Consider the following 16820-nt stretch of genomic DNA (forward strand, 5'->3'; position numbering starts at 1 on the left):
TCTCTTTATCTCTTTATTTAAGTATTCAATTTGTATGTCACTTTTACACATAAACATACCCAGAGCGGCTCACAACAGCAAAAATGTGTATCAACATAGCATTACAGTAACAGTCAATTGCTAATTCATTTCAATCCAAATAAAGAACTCATGTTGATAAAATGGACATTATAACATTTAATAATACAATCAATAATTAACGCATCAATTAATACACATACACACACCTCAACGCACAAAACCAAGACATGCGAGTCTTTCCATCAGGAGGCTCCTTCGCTGTATTCTTTTCAGCACTTACTTAACACGTTTTTTGTTTAGGCAAGCCTATCCAGACGCAGCCAGATGTTGATGCGTTTTAATCTGTTTTTAGTTTGTTGCCGTTTTAACCCCTTTAATTTTCTTTTACTCTTGCAATATTGATTAGACGTGTAATGCGGCCTCCTATAATATGTTAAGTTATACTTATAGTGTGGAAATAGTTTTTGTGTTGTAATATTTGCCATTTGTTATTTTTTCTATTATGGCTGTATTATTTTGCTTGAAATTGTTTTGTAATTTCTTTTGTTGCAAGCTATTTCAATTATTGTGTTCTTGCTTCCGTTTTGTAAGTTACTTTGAGTTCTGTTGTTGAAAAAAGCAACTAATAAATACTAGTAGTAATAATAATAATAATAGTTTAAAAATGTTTAATTACTTCCTTTTAACTTTTAATATGTAATTGTAATGTTGTCCTAAACCTATCAGAGGTTTTCTGCAATTGAGTTTTGTCAAATAAATATTTTTCCTCCCTCACTTCACCCTTGCAGCTTTACCTTCCTCCAGCGTAATCCCGTGGATAGGCAAGTTATCCCGGAAGCCTCCGTCAAACCCTGATTTCTCCAGCTCTTTGGCACTATGCTCTTGGGAGCCTAGCTCTGGATCTGTCCATTCTGGAGTCCTCTCCCTGCTGCGATTCTCCACCCGCCCTGGTGGCTGAGGGCCAAGTTGGGGGCTGGGGGGCTGGAAGTGGGGCGGGCGGCAATCTAGAGTATGGAGGTTAGGCAGGCCCGCTGGAGAGAGGAGGGGCACAGAGAGGTTAACCCCCCTATAGGCCTCGTTGGGGGGGAAACAAAAGGTGGGGTTGTAGCGGGCTGGGGAGGAGAATGAGCAAGGGTTCCAGTCGGGGCCATAAGGGGAGCAAGGTGAGGAACGCTCAGGGCTATAAGGGAAGGGGGCTCTGGAAGGGGAAAAATCCATGGCGCCCTGGGTCGACTGTAGCTGGAAAGGAGCACTTTGAGGGAAACGACGGTGCGGGGAGTCTGGAAGCGGTTCTTCCTTGAAGATCACTGGAGGAAAGGGAGATGGCAGGAGGAGGGAAGGGAAATCATCAATATAACTTTAGCAGCCAGCGCCACCCCCAATACCCTCCTCCATCTCCAGTTTGCACTTCTACATACCAGGCAAGTATTTGAAGGCCTGAGCAGGGCTCCTTTTCCTGCGCCCATTGGAGACGTAAAAATATGTCTGAACAGGCCGCGACACCCGCTTGTTGCTGTATTCAGGGACTGTGAGGGTCAGTGAGGCCTGTAGAAGAAAAGTGACAGACGAGGCAGCGTAAGGCCTGCTTCGTTACAATTTCCAAACTGAGGTCCATCCATCTATAACCGGCCACTGTCCATGAGCCAGCGTGGCCAAAGTTGCTAGTAAAATCCTTCTGGGTTTCCTCCTGCTCCTTCTCATGGCAAGATCCAGTCCTGGATTTTCTATTATACCATGAGAAAATAGACTCACCCTCAATTCCATTCTGTGTAAGAACTCAGAACAGGCTCCTGTCTGGTTGCATGTGAGGTAGAAGCGACACAGCGAGGCCCACTCCATTGGCTCAGCAGAGAACAACTGCCATTTGGCTCCCCCCTTCCCAGACTGGCCTCTGGGTGGTGTTCAACACTGGTCCTACTCAGAGCAGACCTGTTGAAGTTAGTAGACATGACTAACTTAGGTCTATTAGTTTTAATGGATCTACTCTGAGTAGGACTTAGCTGAAAACAGCCCTCTGACAGCAACCATTCCGCTTAGCCGCATCTGAGGAGAGACCGCAAGGTCCACTCTGTCAGCATGGTTGGGACTAAAGGAGATTCCAGACATCCGCTATTTTCGGGTGGGATTTAGTCACATAGTGGCAAATTCGGCTTACACAATTATACTTGATTGGGAGGTTTTGTGCCACAAACCCATTTCGCCAAAGTTCAGACTTCTTGCAATTAAAAAAAAAAAAAATGGAAAGGAAGATGCACCCGAAAGTGCAGGGACAACACTTGCTTTGACACAGCGTTACCTAACCTCCCTGCAAACAAATCAGAAAGCATGCTCGTTAAATAGCCGGCGCCATTTAAACTTCCTGCAAACAAATCACCACAATGTGACCTAAGTGCCATTTGGTTCTTCCTCTCCTGGACCTGTACAGTAGGGCCCCACTCATACGGCGGATTACGTTCCGGACCCCCGCTGTAAAGCGGAACTCATTGAATAGAATGGCGCGCGATGGCCGAAAACCGCTGTAAAAGCAGAACAAGTGCCGTATGAGTGGGGCTCTAGTCTAATTGCGTCTAATGGAGGCCGCTGTATTAGCGAAGCACCGTAAAGCGGGGCCCTACTGTACTGGGCTAAATTTTATTATTTCCCCATTTTGTTCCCTGTATCTTTTATATCTATTATGCTGTCAAATAAATAAATAAATATTTATAATTGTACATTATATGGTGGAAATCTGGTATGACGACATCTGGTTTTCTGGTGATATCAGAAAAGCTAATGCAAAAATGTTTGTTTACACAGAGGCCCCAAATACACCGGCAAGGTATGCATGTTTATGGAACTCTTAATAGCTAAGAAGAGCAGAGACTGGTATTGTAGGAACTCCATGTGCACACTAAGGGAACAGTGAGGAGACAGAATAGCCAGACTACATGCTGGCTTTTGTTTTATATTTCATTTATTTTCACTTACCTTTGCTGCAAATTGTGCAGATTTCTCTCATGTGTTTGTTATTTATGATTTGTAACCTTGTGTTTTACAAACTGCCTACATCCATACTACCCTGAACATGCCCAATCTTGTCTGATCTCGGAAGCTAAGCAGGGTCAGGCCCGGTTAGTACTTGGATGGGAGACTGCCCGGGAATATTGGTGCGTAGGCTTAGAGGACGGCAATAGTATACCACCTCTGAATACCTCTTACCATGAAAACCCTATGAGTATATTCTTTAAAAAAAAGATTCATAGGGTCGCCATAAGTCGTAATTGACTTGAAGGCATATAACAACAACATTTTACAAACTTAATAAAAGTTATTTTTTAAAAAAAGAATATACGAATCACTGTGGGCAGGAGTGGGCAACTTCTGGCCCTTCAGATGCTGTTGCACTCTAGTCAGCATGGACAATGGTCAAGAATGATGGAGTTATAAATAATCCAACAACATCTGGAGGGCCAAAAGTTCCCCATCCCTGATGTTGGGCATATCAGCAGAAAGGCTACATAAATACACATCAGGACTTACTTTATTCCGTTGAATTTCCAGAAATCTTTATTTGTGCTTTTTTATTTTGTTTTTGCAACGTATCTACTTCTGGCAATAACAAATAGTTACCAGCATAGAGGGTGTTTTAATCAATTGGTCTCCAATGAGAAAGACTCATTCAAGTGTGTACATGTGATCAGTGCAATGGTCCAGTTCATAATTTCCCTGCTGTCATCCACATTCAGTAAAAGACTCCCTGTTTCCTATTACATGCTTTCCATACACCTAGCCCCATTCCCAACAGGGAAAATCCAGGCCACAGCTTCACTCCCCACAACTTATTTGCATAGAAAGCTCCCAGTCCGGAGTTCTCACCTCTGTGCTTTTCAACTGATTAATATTTGCCTCTTCTTCCCATTGGAGTTTTCCATCTGAAACCAAAGAGCAATGCAGATGAATGGGTGGGGCTAGAAGGAAGGCAGGTGTACTTGGATATGGGGGGGGCAGGAAGGTGGTGAGGCTTGCCATATGCCTCTGGAAAGCACAAAACCTGGGCATGCTGGAGATTGCCATAGCCTGCTATTTGTCCCCAGGATATCATAAATACTGTCCCTGAAAATGGGGGCTCCATTCTTAGTTGTCAGACCCATGCTACAAAACCAGCCTTTCCCAACTAGTGGGCCACCAGATGTTGTTGGACCACAACTCCCATCAGCCTCAGCCAGCATTGCCAATGGTCAGGAAAGATGGGAATTGTGGTCCAACAACACCTGGTGGCCCACTAGTTGGGAAAGGCTGTACAAAGCAATCAAAGGCAATCTGGTGTCTCATCACCACAAGTTAATTATGCACTGCTTACCGGGGCCTCGTTCAATGAAGACAACTTTTGATTCAGGTAGGAAGTTAGCACCAGCGATCACCATCTCTTCTCCCCCATGCACAGAGCATGCACTGAGGCTGTAGTTTTCCACTTGGGGGAGCTCTTGAGCTGAGCGCTGGGCTGCAAGCGGGACAGGACAGGTACATCAGAAACAAGAGATCCGCCTACATGGGTACAGCCACACTTTGGGGCAGGGAGATGGGGGGTGTACAATTAAGAGGAACTGCAGTTGTGTCATATTAAGAGGAACTAAGAACCCAATTCACCCCCTATACATGGGAACTGCTAGGAACAGCCACAGGTTAATCTCTTAGCACTGCGATGCTAAGATCGGACAGAAGAGTTCTCCTATCTCTGGTCTTCGCATTTCATGCTTAGATCGGAGATAACAGATCTCTGCATCTGATGTCATGTAACCTCAGGTGAGTGACAGGTCAATAGGTCAATATCAGAGGCTAGCAGGACTTATTGGGCTCACAGGCTGGAGCTACCCACCAATAATTTAAAGCACGGCTGCCAAAAAAACAGGCAGGGCAACTTGCTAGCAAGTGAGAAGGGCTGACAAATCCACAGCACAGACAGATCACTGGCTGCATTGGTTTCTAGAGTCCACTGCAAAAGTACAACACTGCAAGCCCAACTCTCCTCCAAGCCCTACGTCGCCAGAAAAAGGAAAGGCCAGCATCATCATCTTGATCTCAGCCACCATGGAGTCCACAACCTCAACCCTGGTTTCACACACAGGCTCTGCAGGCGAGGCCACAGCAGCCACCTTTGGCCACATCCACACCATACATTTAAAGCTCTCTTAGACTGCTTTAACAGTCATGGCTTCCCCCAAAGGAATCCTGGGAGCTGTAGTCTGTTAAGGGTGCTGAGAGTTGTCAGGACACCCTTCACAGAGCTACAGTTCCCCAGCACCCTTAACAAACTACAGTTCCCAGGAATCCTTTGGGAGGCAGGGGAACCATGACTGTTAAAGTGGTACAAGAGCGCTTTAAATGTATATGTGTGGATGTAGCCTTAGAATTCAGGCTCCCATACAGCTAACATCCTCCCACCATATCACTCACAGCACTCGATGGGCACAGAGGCCGTCTGGATAGAGACCACTTTGCCGTTCCCTTGTGGAACATGGACCCGGAAGACCAGGCGCACCCGTGTGTTCTTGCGCCCAATGTCCGTCTCGCCCTTGCGCAGCTCAATGTCTGAATTCCGTAGCTTCAGGATCCCTGCGCAGTCAATACTGATGCAGGAGAAAAAAAGGAAAAAAAATAGAAAAAGATGGAATTGACCCAGGGAAGGGCAACATATTATCTCAGAGCTTTTATTATTTTTATTATAATTATTATTTTGAAATTGCACAAACCCACCTCCCTGTGTTTTCAAGGACATGCACATTTTACAAGAACACTCACCATGTAAGCCTCTACAATACAGGCTTGGATGCTACTGCCTCTTAAGTGTATGTACTCAGGCCACAATCTGCACTATACATTTAAAGCAGTATCATACCAGTCATGGTTTCCCCCAAAGAATCCTGGGAACTGTAATTTGTTAAGGGTGCTGAGAGTTGTTGGGAGACACACACCCTTCCCCTCACAGAGCTACAACTCCCAGAGTGGTTTAACGGTCAGCCCCTCTTCTCAGGAGCCTCCTAACAACTCTCAGGGACCTTCACAAAGTACATATCCCGGGATTGTTTGAGGAAAGTCATAACCGTTAAAGTGCTATAACAGTGCTTTAAATGCACGCGGCAGATGCTACATAATGGAAGGAAAGCTTCTTAGTTCGTTTTTATTGCGACATATTTGCCACCCTACCCTTGGGATTCCCCCATAAGTGATTCTCACTTGGCAGCCATGTTATTTTCAGGCAGTAGGGACATCTTGAGGACTTTGGTGCCATTGATGATGGACTCATAGCCAGTGATGACCACCATTTCACAAGCACAGTCATCAAGTATCCCAGTACAATACAGGGTTGGCTGTATGTACTGTGGCCCCATCTGTACTAATCATTTAAAGCACCACTTTAAACAGTCATGGCTTCCCCAAAGAATCCTGGGAACTGTAGCTTGTTAAGGGCACTGAAAGATATTAGGAGACACACACCTCTTCCTCTCACAGAGTGATAATTCCCAGAGTGGTTTAACAGTCCCTCTTTCCAGGGAACTCTGAGAACTGTCACTCTGTGAGAGGACAACTCTGCTTTAAAGATGTGGCCTCCATGCAAATTCAGGGTTGCTGCTACATAACGGAGGAAAAGGACCTCAGTTCTGTTATATTCGGACATATTTGCCAGGCTCCCAATGGGTAGGGGGCATCACTTTTCCCTTGGGATTCCCCCCAACATGATTCTCACTTGGCAGCCATGTTATTCTCAGGCAGCAGGGACATCTCAAGGACTTTGGTGCCATTGATGATGGATTCATAGCTGGTGGTAGCCACCATCTTGCCAGTGATTCGGTGCACCTGGTAGAAGGCATGGGGGCGCAGGTTCCTCTCATCTGCTGTGCCGATGAACATTTGTAAAGTGAGGGGTTTCTCATCATAGCCTAAAAGCTTGAGTGGGGAGAGAAAACAGGATTGTAAACTTTTAATCCCTTATGCTTTTTTTAAACATCAGTGTCTCATTGCCTTGGCCACAGATCAATTTTTAATGTTCATTTGTGGATGTGGCAGAACCATTTTGATCATTACTGTCCCCCCCAAAACCCCTCCCATTTTCTTGTGGCAAATATGTCTTTGACTATTCCCACTGAGATCTCACAGCCATTCCCAGCCAATGCATTTTAAACTTGGACATTCCATGGCTGAACCTTCCCTTTCTATTGTTAAAAAAAAGCATTTTTGAACATTCTGTGACACCACATCATGGCAGATGCTCTACATATGGCAAAAGGGTGGCCCGATTCATTTTTTTACATGAAGAACCCACAATGGATGGTCATGGATCTGCATGTTCAAAATGTTCCAGTTTCAATTCCTGACCATCACCACTTCAAAGTATTCTGAGCCAGCAGGGCTAGGAAAGATGGCTGTCCAAAGCCCTGTGGCTATGATGTCACAGAATGTTCATAAACACTTAACAGTTGAAACGGAAGCTTAGGCTATGATTTTTTTTAAATAAATCACTGCAACTTATGTGCAATATACTTAGTTTGGATTCTCCAGAGAACAAACTCTTTTATAATTTAAAAATAGATTCTGGGGCTAATCCACAGCTTAAATTAAACTGTGCAATCACAGACACGGAAGCTGGATCTCCTTTTGGTGAAAAGAGCTGCACCTCTTACATACTGATCACTCCCTGTCTCCACCACTATCCCCTTACGAATCACCCTCTTTGGCACCGGCCACTGCAGCTAGAGACATCAGCAGTTCGGTGGTCTTGCCTCAGGGCTGCCCATATGTTTTTAATCAGAAGCCAAGACTTCCAGCTGCAGTCGATTTGAGCCTTAAAGGGAAACACTCTCTTTTACGTCCTCCCTCCCTAATCATGTCATGGAAGATGGAACATTCCAGGAAGGATCTGTGGCCAGAGGGATGGGGGGGTGTTGAGAAATAATGGAAGCAATCTTGGGACCTTCATAGATCTATGCCAACCTTTGGAAAGAGGTGGTTAAAATGGGAAGGAAAGGGATTGCAGAAGAAAGGTGGAGGGGGAATACGCTTTTATAAAACAGAGGATTTGCCTCCGTGCGAGGAAGACATTCCAGCTCTGAATGTCTGCAGAAGAGAAATGGGACTTCCCAGACAGTGTGTGGTGGTGTGTGCGAGAGAGAGGGTATTTGTCCCATGTGTATACACACACACATACCCTCCACACCCCGACTTGCTATCTCTGTCGTTTACAAAGAGTGACGCAAAGGAGATGGGTGCAGGAGGAGACCAGCACTGCGATTCTAGAAGCAGAGCGTGGGAAAGGGCAGCCCCAAGATCCTGGTTACTGGGGAACGCAATGGAGAATAGAAAACGAAGCATGCATACACACACAAAAATTGCAATGGGAGGAATTGTGGGAGGTGGGGGGAAGAGAAGAGAGAAAACTTCCTCACCCCACACTCCTTCCCCTCAATATAAAAAGGAGCTGGCCAAATATCACCCACTCAGTCATAAAGAAACATTTTTAAAAGGTTAAACCTTCCCACTTATTTAAAAGGCACCCATCTAAATTTAGCGGGCAGCTATTTCACAATATGTTAGAAACAAAATCCATGACATTTGTCTTTTTTTTTCACGCAGTTAAATGAAGCCTTTGAAGTGGGAATAGTTTTCGTCTTTCAGATTTCTGGACGGATGCTTCCAAATTAGCCATCAAAGAAAAGAAAACGGAAAAAAAGTTTCCCTTCTGGATTAATTTGGCTGAAAATGCCAAATATCTATATAAAGTAACTAGATTGAGAAAAAGTGCTCTTGAGGTGGGGGGGTAGAAGAGAAGGCAAATAATAATAACGGAAACAAAAATAAGTAGGAGCCCTTATAGAATAAATCATATCGGAAGCAATGCTGACCCTCTTTTCCTGCTTCTAGCTAAAGTCTAAAGATTGTCCCAACCCCCAGCCATCAGCAGGAAAGGCTTCCTTCCTCCAGTCCCAAATATATATGAGGAGCCTGCCATTATGTGGTGACAGCAAGAAATATACTCTACACATGCCCAGGGGTACTCTTGGCCTACATTCAAGACTAAACCACAACACACAGAACAAGGCATTATCCCTTCTGGCCACGGGAGGTACACTAGGTCACATTTGCACCATACATTTGAAGTACGTGGCTTCCCCCAAAGAATCCTGATATCTGTATTTTGAAAGGATGCAGGGAATTGTAGCTCTGTGAGGGTTTAACTACAATTCCCTCAATTTTGGGGGGAAGCCATGAGTGTTAAAGTGGTTTAAATGTATGTTGTAAATGTGACCCTGTCTAACACGTTTCAGACTGGTGTTAGGTCCCATCCTCATTCTAACACTTGGGGCCTTTCCACATTTAACATAATAGCAAACCTGGGTTGGCATCCACAGGTGTCCTTGACAGGAAAATGCAGCCAACCAAGTTGAGCACATGTATGACTATACACACAAACACTATATCATATATGTATCTTAGTAGATAATAAAATGGTAAGGCTGTCATCATGCAGCAGTTCACTTGGTTAACAACAGGTGGTGCGGCAAACTACAGCATGATATAACTACAGCAAACTACAGCATTCCTGAGAGCTGCTTTGCCAGTGGAGGAGGGAGACAGAGGCAGTGCAAAAAGAAGGGGTGGCAAGATGCAAAGGGGGGGGTAGACAGGGTTGGCAAGCAAAGATCAGGGATGTAGCCCTTAGTCTATGTCTATATATAGCATACATTTGTCAATATATAACATGTGTGCATGTACATGTGTTATATAGATATACAGATCTCTATGTGTATCTAAACACTTCTTCCAAACAGGCTTTTGTCTCATTTGCATACACACAGTACATTTTTAGATGTACACTAAAAAAAATAATATAAGGACGAGACTTAAGTTAAGCACAGGGATGGAGAACCTCTGGTCCACGGGCCTAGGCCTGGTATGGGTCCCAATTTGGCCCATGAGGATATTTTCCCTAAACCATGCTTACGTCTCCTACACCTGACCAGAGCTTGGAAAAGTTACTTTTTTGAACTACAACTCCCATCAGCCCCAGCCAGCACTGGCTGGGGCTGATGGGAGTTGTAGTTCAAAAAAGTAACTTTTCCAAGCTCTGCACTTGACATTATATATGATATCAGGTGTTGGGCAAGTAAAGATGCCACTCCAGAGGAACAATTGGGAACTCCCTAGTGCAGCCAAGGAGACAGGCTCAGAGCCAATCAGCTAATCAGTGTTGTCAGCAATGCCCTTTGAAGGCACACTTTCATTGGCAGAGTTCTTTCAAAGGTGTTTGCTGCAGCCCCCACTTTGTCTGCTTGCAGAGGCGGTTTGAATTCAAACCACGCCTGCAAACAGAGTTCAAAATGGTTTCATGTAACTGTTGATCAGCTAATCAGCACCCGTGCCTTCAAAGAAGCTCCTCAAGTTGTCACCTGACTTCATAAGGACATCAGGTAATTAAACAAGTGGCCGTCCCTGACCAGCAGTCAAACCACTTCACACGCGCTCTCAGTAATACCCCCAGCAGCCCTGCAGAGGTTGGTTATTATTGGGCCTGGTCTACATGTATGGAAGAATGAGATGGTAGAGTGGGCTGTACCACTTATGGATGCAACTTGGGGAAGGGCAAGTTTTCAGATTACTCCCCCATGTTCCAAATTTCCTCCAAGGTGAAAAAAACCCCTATCACATCAGGGGGGAAGTTTCTATTCCAATTCACCCCCTTGCTGCTGTATTTTTCTGAACACAGAGCATTTTTAAAATATATTTTAAAATGCGATTCCCATCCACGGTCAGAAAAGATGCAGTCCATTCTTACCGTTTCAGGACTTTCCTGAATTAGGCCTTAATATTTGTTAACGGAAAGGTGTGTGTGTGTGGGGGGGGGGAAGTGTGAAAGATGGGTTGCCGAAGGCAGGGATGGCAAAACCTTTTGGCCCTCCAGACGCTGCTGGACTCAAGCTCCCATCACACACACACACCCCATCAGAGATGATGGAAGCTGTCCCAAAGGCGTCACATCTGCAGGTCCAAAGCCATTTTGTGAATTTGTGGCTAGGGAGAGGTGTGAAGTGGGAACTCTGCAGTTCACCCTCTGTCCCTCCTCCTCTTCCTCGCCAATTCTATTATTACACCAGTTCTTGTCAGCTCCACACCCGTCTCTCCCCTAGGATACCTTCACCACGGGATGTCCTCCTGGAGCAGCCTTCACTGCACCCCTGCTGCCTTCTGTCTCATAATGGGCTCGGTGGTGAGTTCGAGGCTGCACCTCGATCTTCAGTTCATACTGTTCGTATTGACTGGGGAGAGGCCAGTCCAGAGGTGGGAGAGCAGAAGACCTGGTGAAGAGGAGAATGATGAAGTTGATGAACCTGGACACTGACCTTGTCAGACCTCCTCCCACTCCCACCTGAGCACGAATGCAACTGGGGGGGGGGGATTGTCTACCTTTAGAAGCTGAACCAAAGAGGGAACGGAAACACGAGAAGCTGTTAAATAACAGACCTTCTAGCTCAGTACTGACTATTCTGACCGGCAGGAATCTTTTATACCACTTGCCACTTGAACCTATGAACTGGAGATGCCTGGGATGGAACTTCAAACCGTCTACATGCAATATGCATGATAGACTCCTGAGCTATGGTTTTGCCCCAAAGACTGGCAGCCACAGCTTTTCCCATCCTGGCTGCATGATAAGATAGCCCTGCCAGTTTCCTGCTTCAAAACAACTATAGAACGGCACACCAGATTTGACCTCTACTGCATTTGGTTAACTTTCTCCCCACCTATGGTTACAGACCCTACATTCAAAAACCTCCAGCCTCCTTTCCCAAGTTTCTGAGCTAAGAATATATATTGCAAGCCTTGCTAAAAGGCCTATAATAGATTCTTAGTTCTGTATTTAAAACACCCTTTCCTTGCTCGCTCACCTGGAAGCAATTTTGAGCTCACCATAGGTGAGTAGCTAAGCAGAAGCCCAATTTATTTTCTATTGGCATTCAGCCCACACACTCCTAAATATCTGTTTCAAACTTCTTTTGCTCCATATTTTAATCCCCGTGGATCAGACTAAAGATCCATGTAACTGAACCATCCTATTTCACATGGTGGCCATTCTGATGCCCTCAAGAGCATAAAGGCACAGAAACATAGGAAGCTGCCTTATACCAATTCAGACCACTGGTCCATCTAGCTTAGTATTGTCTACACTGACTGGCAGTGGCTCTCCAAGGTTTCAGGAAGGGGCCTCTCTCGAGCTTACTTGGAGATGCCCCCAGGACCTCCTGCATACAAGGCAAATGCTCTTACCATTGAGCTAGAGCCGTTCACTTTGCAGTTTGTCCAAAGTACCTTTTATCTAGAGATAGGCCGCTTCTAAACATGGAGGATCTATTGAGCCATTCATAGCTAATAGCCACAGCTAGGTCAATTCTCAATGAATTGGTCTAATGTGCTTTTGTAGAGCTGTAAAAGGTCCAGAAAAAGGCAACCCAAATGATTGAGGGGATGGGACAACTCCCCTGTGAAGAAAGGTTTCAATATTTGGGGCTTTCTGTTTAGAGAAAGGGTAAGCAAGAAGAGATATGATCAAGATGCATAAAATTATGCACTGTGTGGAGAAGGTGGACAGAGATATTTATTTTCTCTCTCTCTCATAACATAACTCAAGGACATCCAATGAAGCTGAATTCGGGAAAGCCAAAAGAAAGTACTTTTTCACACAGGACTAGTTAATTTTTTGACAACAGCCCCTGCCAGATAGATACTAGGTTCTTTACAGTTTAGCAGCTTGTAGCTCAACTCAAAACAAAAATTAAAATAAAATAAAACAAAAAAGGAATTTCAGTTTGTAACTATTGTCTGAATGATCTGTGCTTTTCACCAATCATGGTAATTTTATGGGCAAACCAAGTTATACAAAATACATTTCATATTCCTAAAGTAACAAAGTGACTTTTGATCTGTAAAGGGTGCTAAAAAAACAGTATTGCCCATTTTTCAATTTAAAAAGTCGACATAAATTATAAATAAATTGTGTGTTGTACTGAGAAATACTTTGGCCTGTCCTGAATGTACTGCAGGTGTGAGGAACTTTTGGTCCTCCAGATGTTGCTGAACTACAACTCCCATCATCCCTGGCCATTGGCCATGTTTGCTGGGACTGATGGGAGTTGTAGTTCAGCAACACCTGGAGGACCAACGATTCCCCACACCTGATCAACAGCCAATGTTATTGAACCATCCAGGGTTCTAAGGATATGTGAGAAGTCAGGAAAGAAAGTTCTCTGTTGCCTTTTGCTACTGTGGGGTAACCAATGTGGTACTTTGGCCTGTCCTGAATGTACTGCAGGTGTGAGGAACTTTTGGTCCTCCAGATGTTGCTGAACTACAACTCCCATCAATCCCCAGCCAGCATGGCCAATGAGAGTTGTAGTCTGCAGGGCACCATGATGGCTGCCTCCGAGCTATACCATGTATAATCTGATGAATCTGCCCTTGTAGCGATCTTTAAAAAACAACTGAAAAGCTTTAAATGCTTAAGAGCAGGGATGGGCAGAAGGCAGACCAGGAGCTACCAGCAGATCTCTGGGTGATTTGAAGTAGATCACTAAGAGTTCCCGACCCACAACTGGCTAATAATAGCATCAATAAAAGCTCACACACACATGCGAATTAGATTGGGTTTTATTCAAAGTAGACCCATTAAATGAATGGCTGTAACTTAGTTCATTTCAATGGGTCTACTCTGAGTAAAAGTTAGCTCAATACAATCTACTGTGAAAAAGGGTGGTGGTAGGGTAACCAGGGATTGTGTTCAATGCTAGCCCTACTCAGAGTAGACTCATTGAAGTTAATTATCCTAAATTAGTCATCTCCATTATCTTCAGTGAGCCTACTCTGAGTAGGACTAACTGAATACCATCTACTAATTTCAGTGGACCTACTCTTAGTTGAATACCACTTCAGGAGTGGATGTGTGTGTCAAAGGACAGTGGTGTAGTCATCCAGAGTCTTGGAGGTCTTAGACCCCTTAATTTTGGGGAGCTGGGTCCCAACAGGGTCCCTATGTCTCCAGTGTCCTATAAGCAGAGCTTGGAAAAGTTACTTTTTTTGAACTACAACTCCCATCAGCCCAATCCAGTGGCCATGCTGGCTGGGGCTGATGGGAGTTGTAGTTTAAAAAAGTAACTTTTCCAAGCTCTGCCTATAAGTCAATCAGCATGAAAGGGAAGTGTGTTAGCCACCGTGTAGTGTCTTCTAAAGCAGTATTCAAGCCTGGCCAGACTATACTATAATCTTAGAAGGTTGTATAATTTTAGAAAGGGGTGTGGTTGTGACTGTTAATGAAGGGACCCTGCACTTCTGAATTGGCTACTATCCTACTGTAAAAGGAGTTGTGAGCTTTGTTTTGATAATGGATCTTAAGTTCCTGGATCAAGCAAATGCTCAGAGATTTCCTGTTCTTCTCATATGCCCACCTGGATGCGCCACACTGTTTCACCTGGCTCTGGTTGGTGGACTCACAGTTAAAGTACAAAACAGTAGATTCTGCAAGTCTCTTATCTCTGCCCACTCTTGCTCTAGACTTTTTCCAAATATCAGGTGCTCCAATGTCCTTCATCACTTTGATTGCCCTTCTTTGCAACCTTTTCTAGCTTTGTAATGCCTGCTTTCAGAGCCTAGAGAACTGTACACAGAATTCCAAAAGGGATCATACCATATATTTTATATAAACAGGCACTATGGCACTGGATGGGTTATTTTTGTAGACTTCCTTCAATCCATGTGCAGAGGACCTACATTCTCAAAAGGAGTTTGATCAAGAACTCAATTCCTACAACCCCCTCCCTGCCACAGTCACGCACACATTTCGCAGAAGCAGAGTTCCAAAAAGAATGTTAAAAGTTTCTTTGATTCAGCAGCTCAGCTCTTACAAAGCCTAGTTCCCTTGATTCAGCAGCCCAGCTTTTGCAAAGTTTATCTTAACTGCCAGTATCACCCTTATGGAAATCCCTATGCACGATGCAAAATATGCAAGGTCTATCTTAAATTTAGTTCTGATAGCACTGTGACGACAAGATAACTCATTGTATTAACAAGCTTGGCTTAAAAAGACACTAAGTTTTAATTTGAAGAAATGGGGGTTGGACAGGCAGGATACTGCAGGCTATGTGCTATGTGCAAATGGGGTTGGGGGAGGGGTGGGGGGGAGAGACAGACGGAGATCCTGCCCCAAACTCAAAAGCTCATGACGCTGATCCACCGTACAGGAGAAATTCTTCCAATCCAGCTGCTTACCTTAACAGGGAACATGCCACTGCATGTTTATGACAGCTCCCACCCCCAACCCGCCCGCCCCCAGCACCGCATGCAGAGCCGGGGTCTGGGATGTGTAACTGGAGACACCAGCCCTTCTGCCTGGGCTGGTCTGACAAGTTGTTTTTATACAACAGGAACTCTGGCAGCCAGACCACAGAGCTGACAATGGTGCTGGCAAATTGAGGCCGGCTGGCTTAGTGGGAGAACTGGGGATTCAGCAGTGGAGGCTGGTCCCTCAGGGAGAATGGGGCACTCCCCACCAACCTCAGCCTGCATCCCTGCTTACAACCAGTGCAGGGGATGGCACTACCTGCCAGCTTCCGCTAAGTCTAAGTATTGCCCTTACGAGACTCGGCAGAGAGAAGGATTGGGGAGGGGGACTAGAATTTGTTGTCTTTGCCCGTTGTTGGCTCTGGCTCCACCTGCTGCAGGGCCAGATTATCCATTAGGCTTAGTAGGCTGAAGCCTAGGGGCCCGGAGCTCTTGGGGGCCTGTGATCCGCGGAAGCAGGACAGGAGCCGCAGATCGTGGGACAAGAGCTTCCAAACCACCCGCCATCCCCCCACTTCACTTACCTTTTACTCTGCTGTTTGCAGTTTGCCATCAATCAAGATGGTGGCCAAGGTTTCCCTAAGGGGCTGAAGCCTCTGCCGCCATCTTGGTTGATGGCACACATGCGTGCTACACGCACGCATTGCTTCCATCAACCAAGATGGCGGCAGAGGCTTCAGCCCCTTAAGGAAACCTTGGCCGCCATCTTGATTGATGGCAAACCTGTGCGCGCAGCCGCAAAAGAAGCGGAAAGGTAGGTGAAGCGGGCGGGCTGGGATGGGACAGGACGGCGGGCAGCTCAGAATCAGCCTAGGGGCCCTCCTCAGCTTAATCCGGCCCTGACTTACTGTTGGGCTCCCAGCTTTCCACCCCTACCAGCCCCAATGGGCACCAGGCACCACTGGGATCCAGGGCTTCCTTCTCTCCCTTGCTCACGATGCCATGCCCAGGCGAAGGTCACCAGATGCTGGAGGTGATAGCTGGGATTTGCACCAGGAGGATGACGAAATCAGGTAGCTCAGTAATGGGAAGAGAGATGGGATAAAGTAGGGGCTCCTCCAGATTACGTTTTTATTGTTCCTGATCTGCCCACACAAAGTCTACACGGAGGTTAGACGTCTGCTCTTTACTGAGCATTTATTCAAATTTGTTTGGAGGGCGGTTACATGGCCCAGAGCAATCATGCTGGTTTCATCCTCGTTTGCTTGTGCAGCGGTTATTCTATGTCTTCCCGCTAATCATTCCTCCATCCTACACTTTTTAGGGCATTTCCCCATCACTTCCTAACTGCAGAAAGTCCTTTAAAAAAAAAAAAATTAAGAGAATGGGTTGTGCCAGATCATTTTAATCCACTTGAACTGTGGTAATCTAGATCTGAAAACCTGAAAACCAGTTGCCGGAAGCCTCAGGAGGGGAGAGTGTTCTTGCACTCGGGTCCT

The 16820-nt window shown here is 45.4% G+C and overlaps 1 protein-coding gene and 1 pseudogene across 2 annotated transcripts in view; one reads left to right on the top strand and one right to left on the bottom strand.

Annotated features, from left to right (window-relative positions):
• Positions 1–16820, bottom strand: part of NFATC4 (nuclear factor of activated T cells 4) — a 34653-nt gene that overhangs the window by 3207 nt on the left and 14626 nt on the right. For both annotated transcript variants that reach the window (XM_061588013.1, XM_061588012.1), the window contains exons 3-9: positions 11186–11348; positions 6746–6945; positions 5455–5627; positions 4361–4501; positions 3877–3932; positions 1440–1566; positions 816–1328 (exon numbers count right to left, since the gene is read on the bottom strand). In XM_061588013.1, coding sequence (XP_061443997.1) covers positions 816–1328; positions 1440–1566; positions 3877–3932; positions 4361–4501; positions 5455–5627; positions 6746–6945; positions 11186–11348 — 1373 coding nt within the window. The remainder of the gene's footprint in view (positions 1–815; positions 1329–1439; positions 1567–3876; positions 3933–4360; positions 4502–5454; positions 5628–6745; positions 6946–11185; positions 11349–16820) is intronic.
• On the top strand, positions 3062–3178 carry LOC133368093 (5S ribosomal RNA; annotated as a pseudogene).

Source organism: Rhineura floridana, chromosome 11 (genome assembly GCF_030035675.1).
Source record: "Rhineura floridana isolate rRhiFlo1 chromosome 11, rRhiFlo1.hap2, whole genome shotgun sequence".
Lineage (NCBI taxonomy): Eukaryota > Metazoa > Chordata > Lepidosauria > Squamata > Rhineuridae > Rhineura > Rhineura floridana.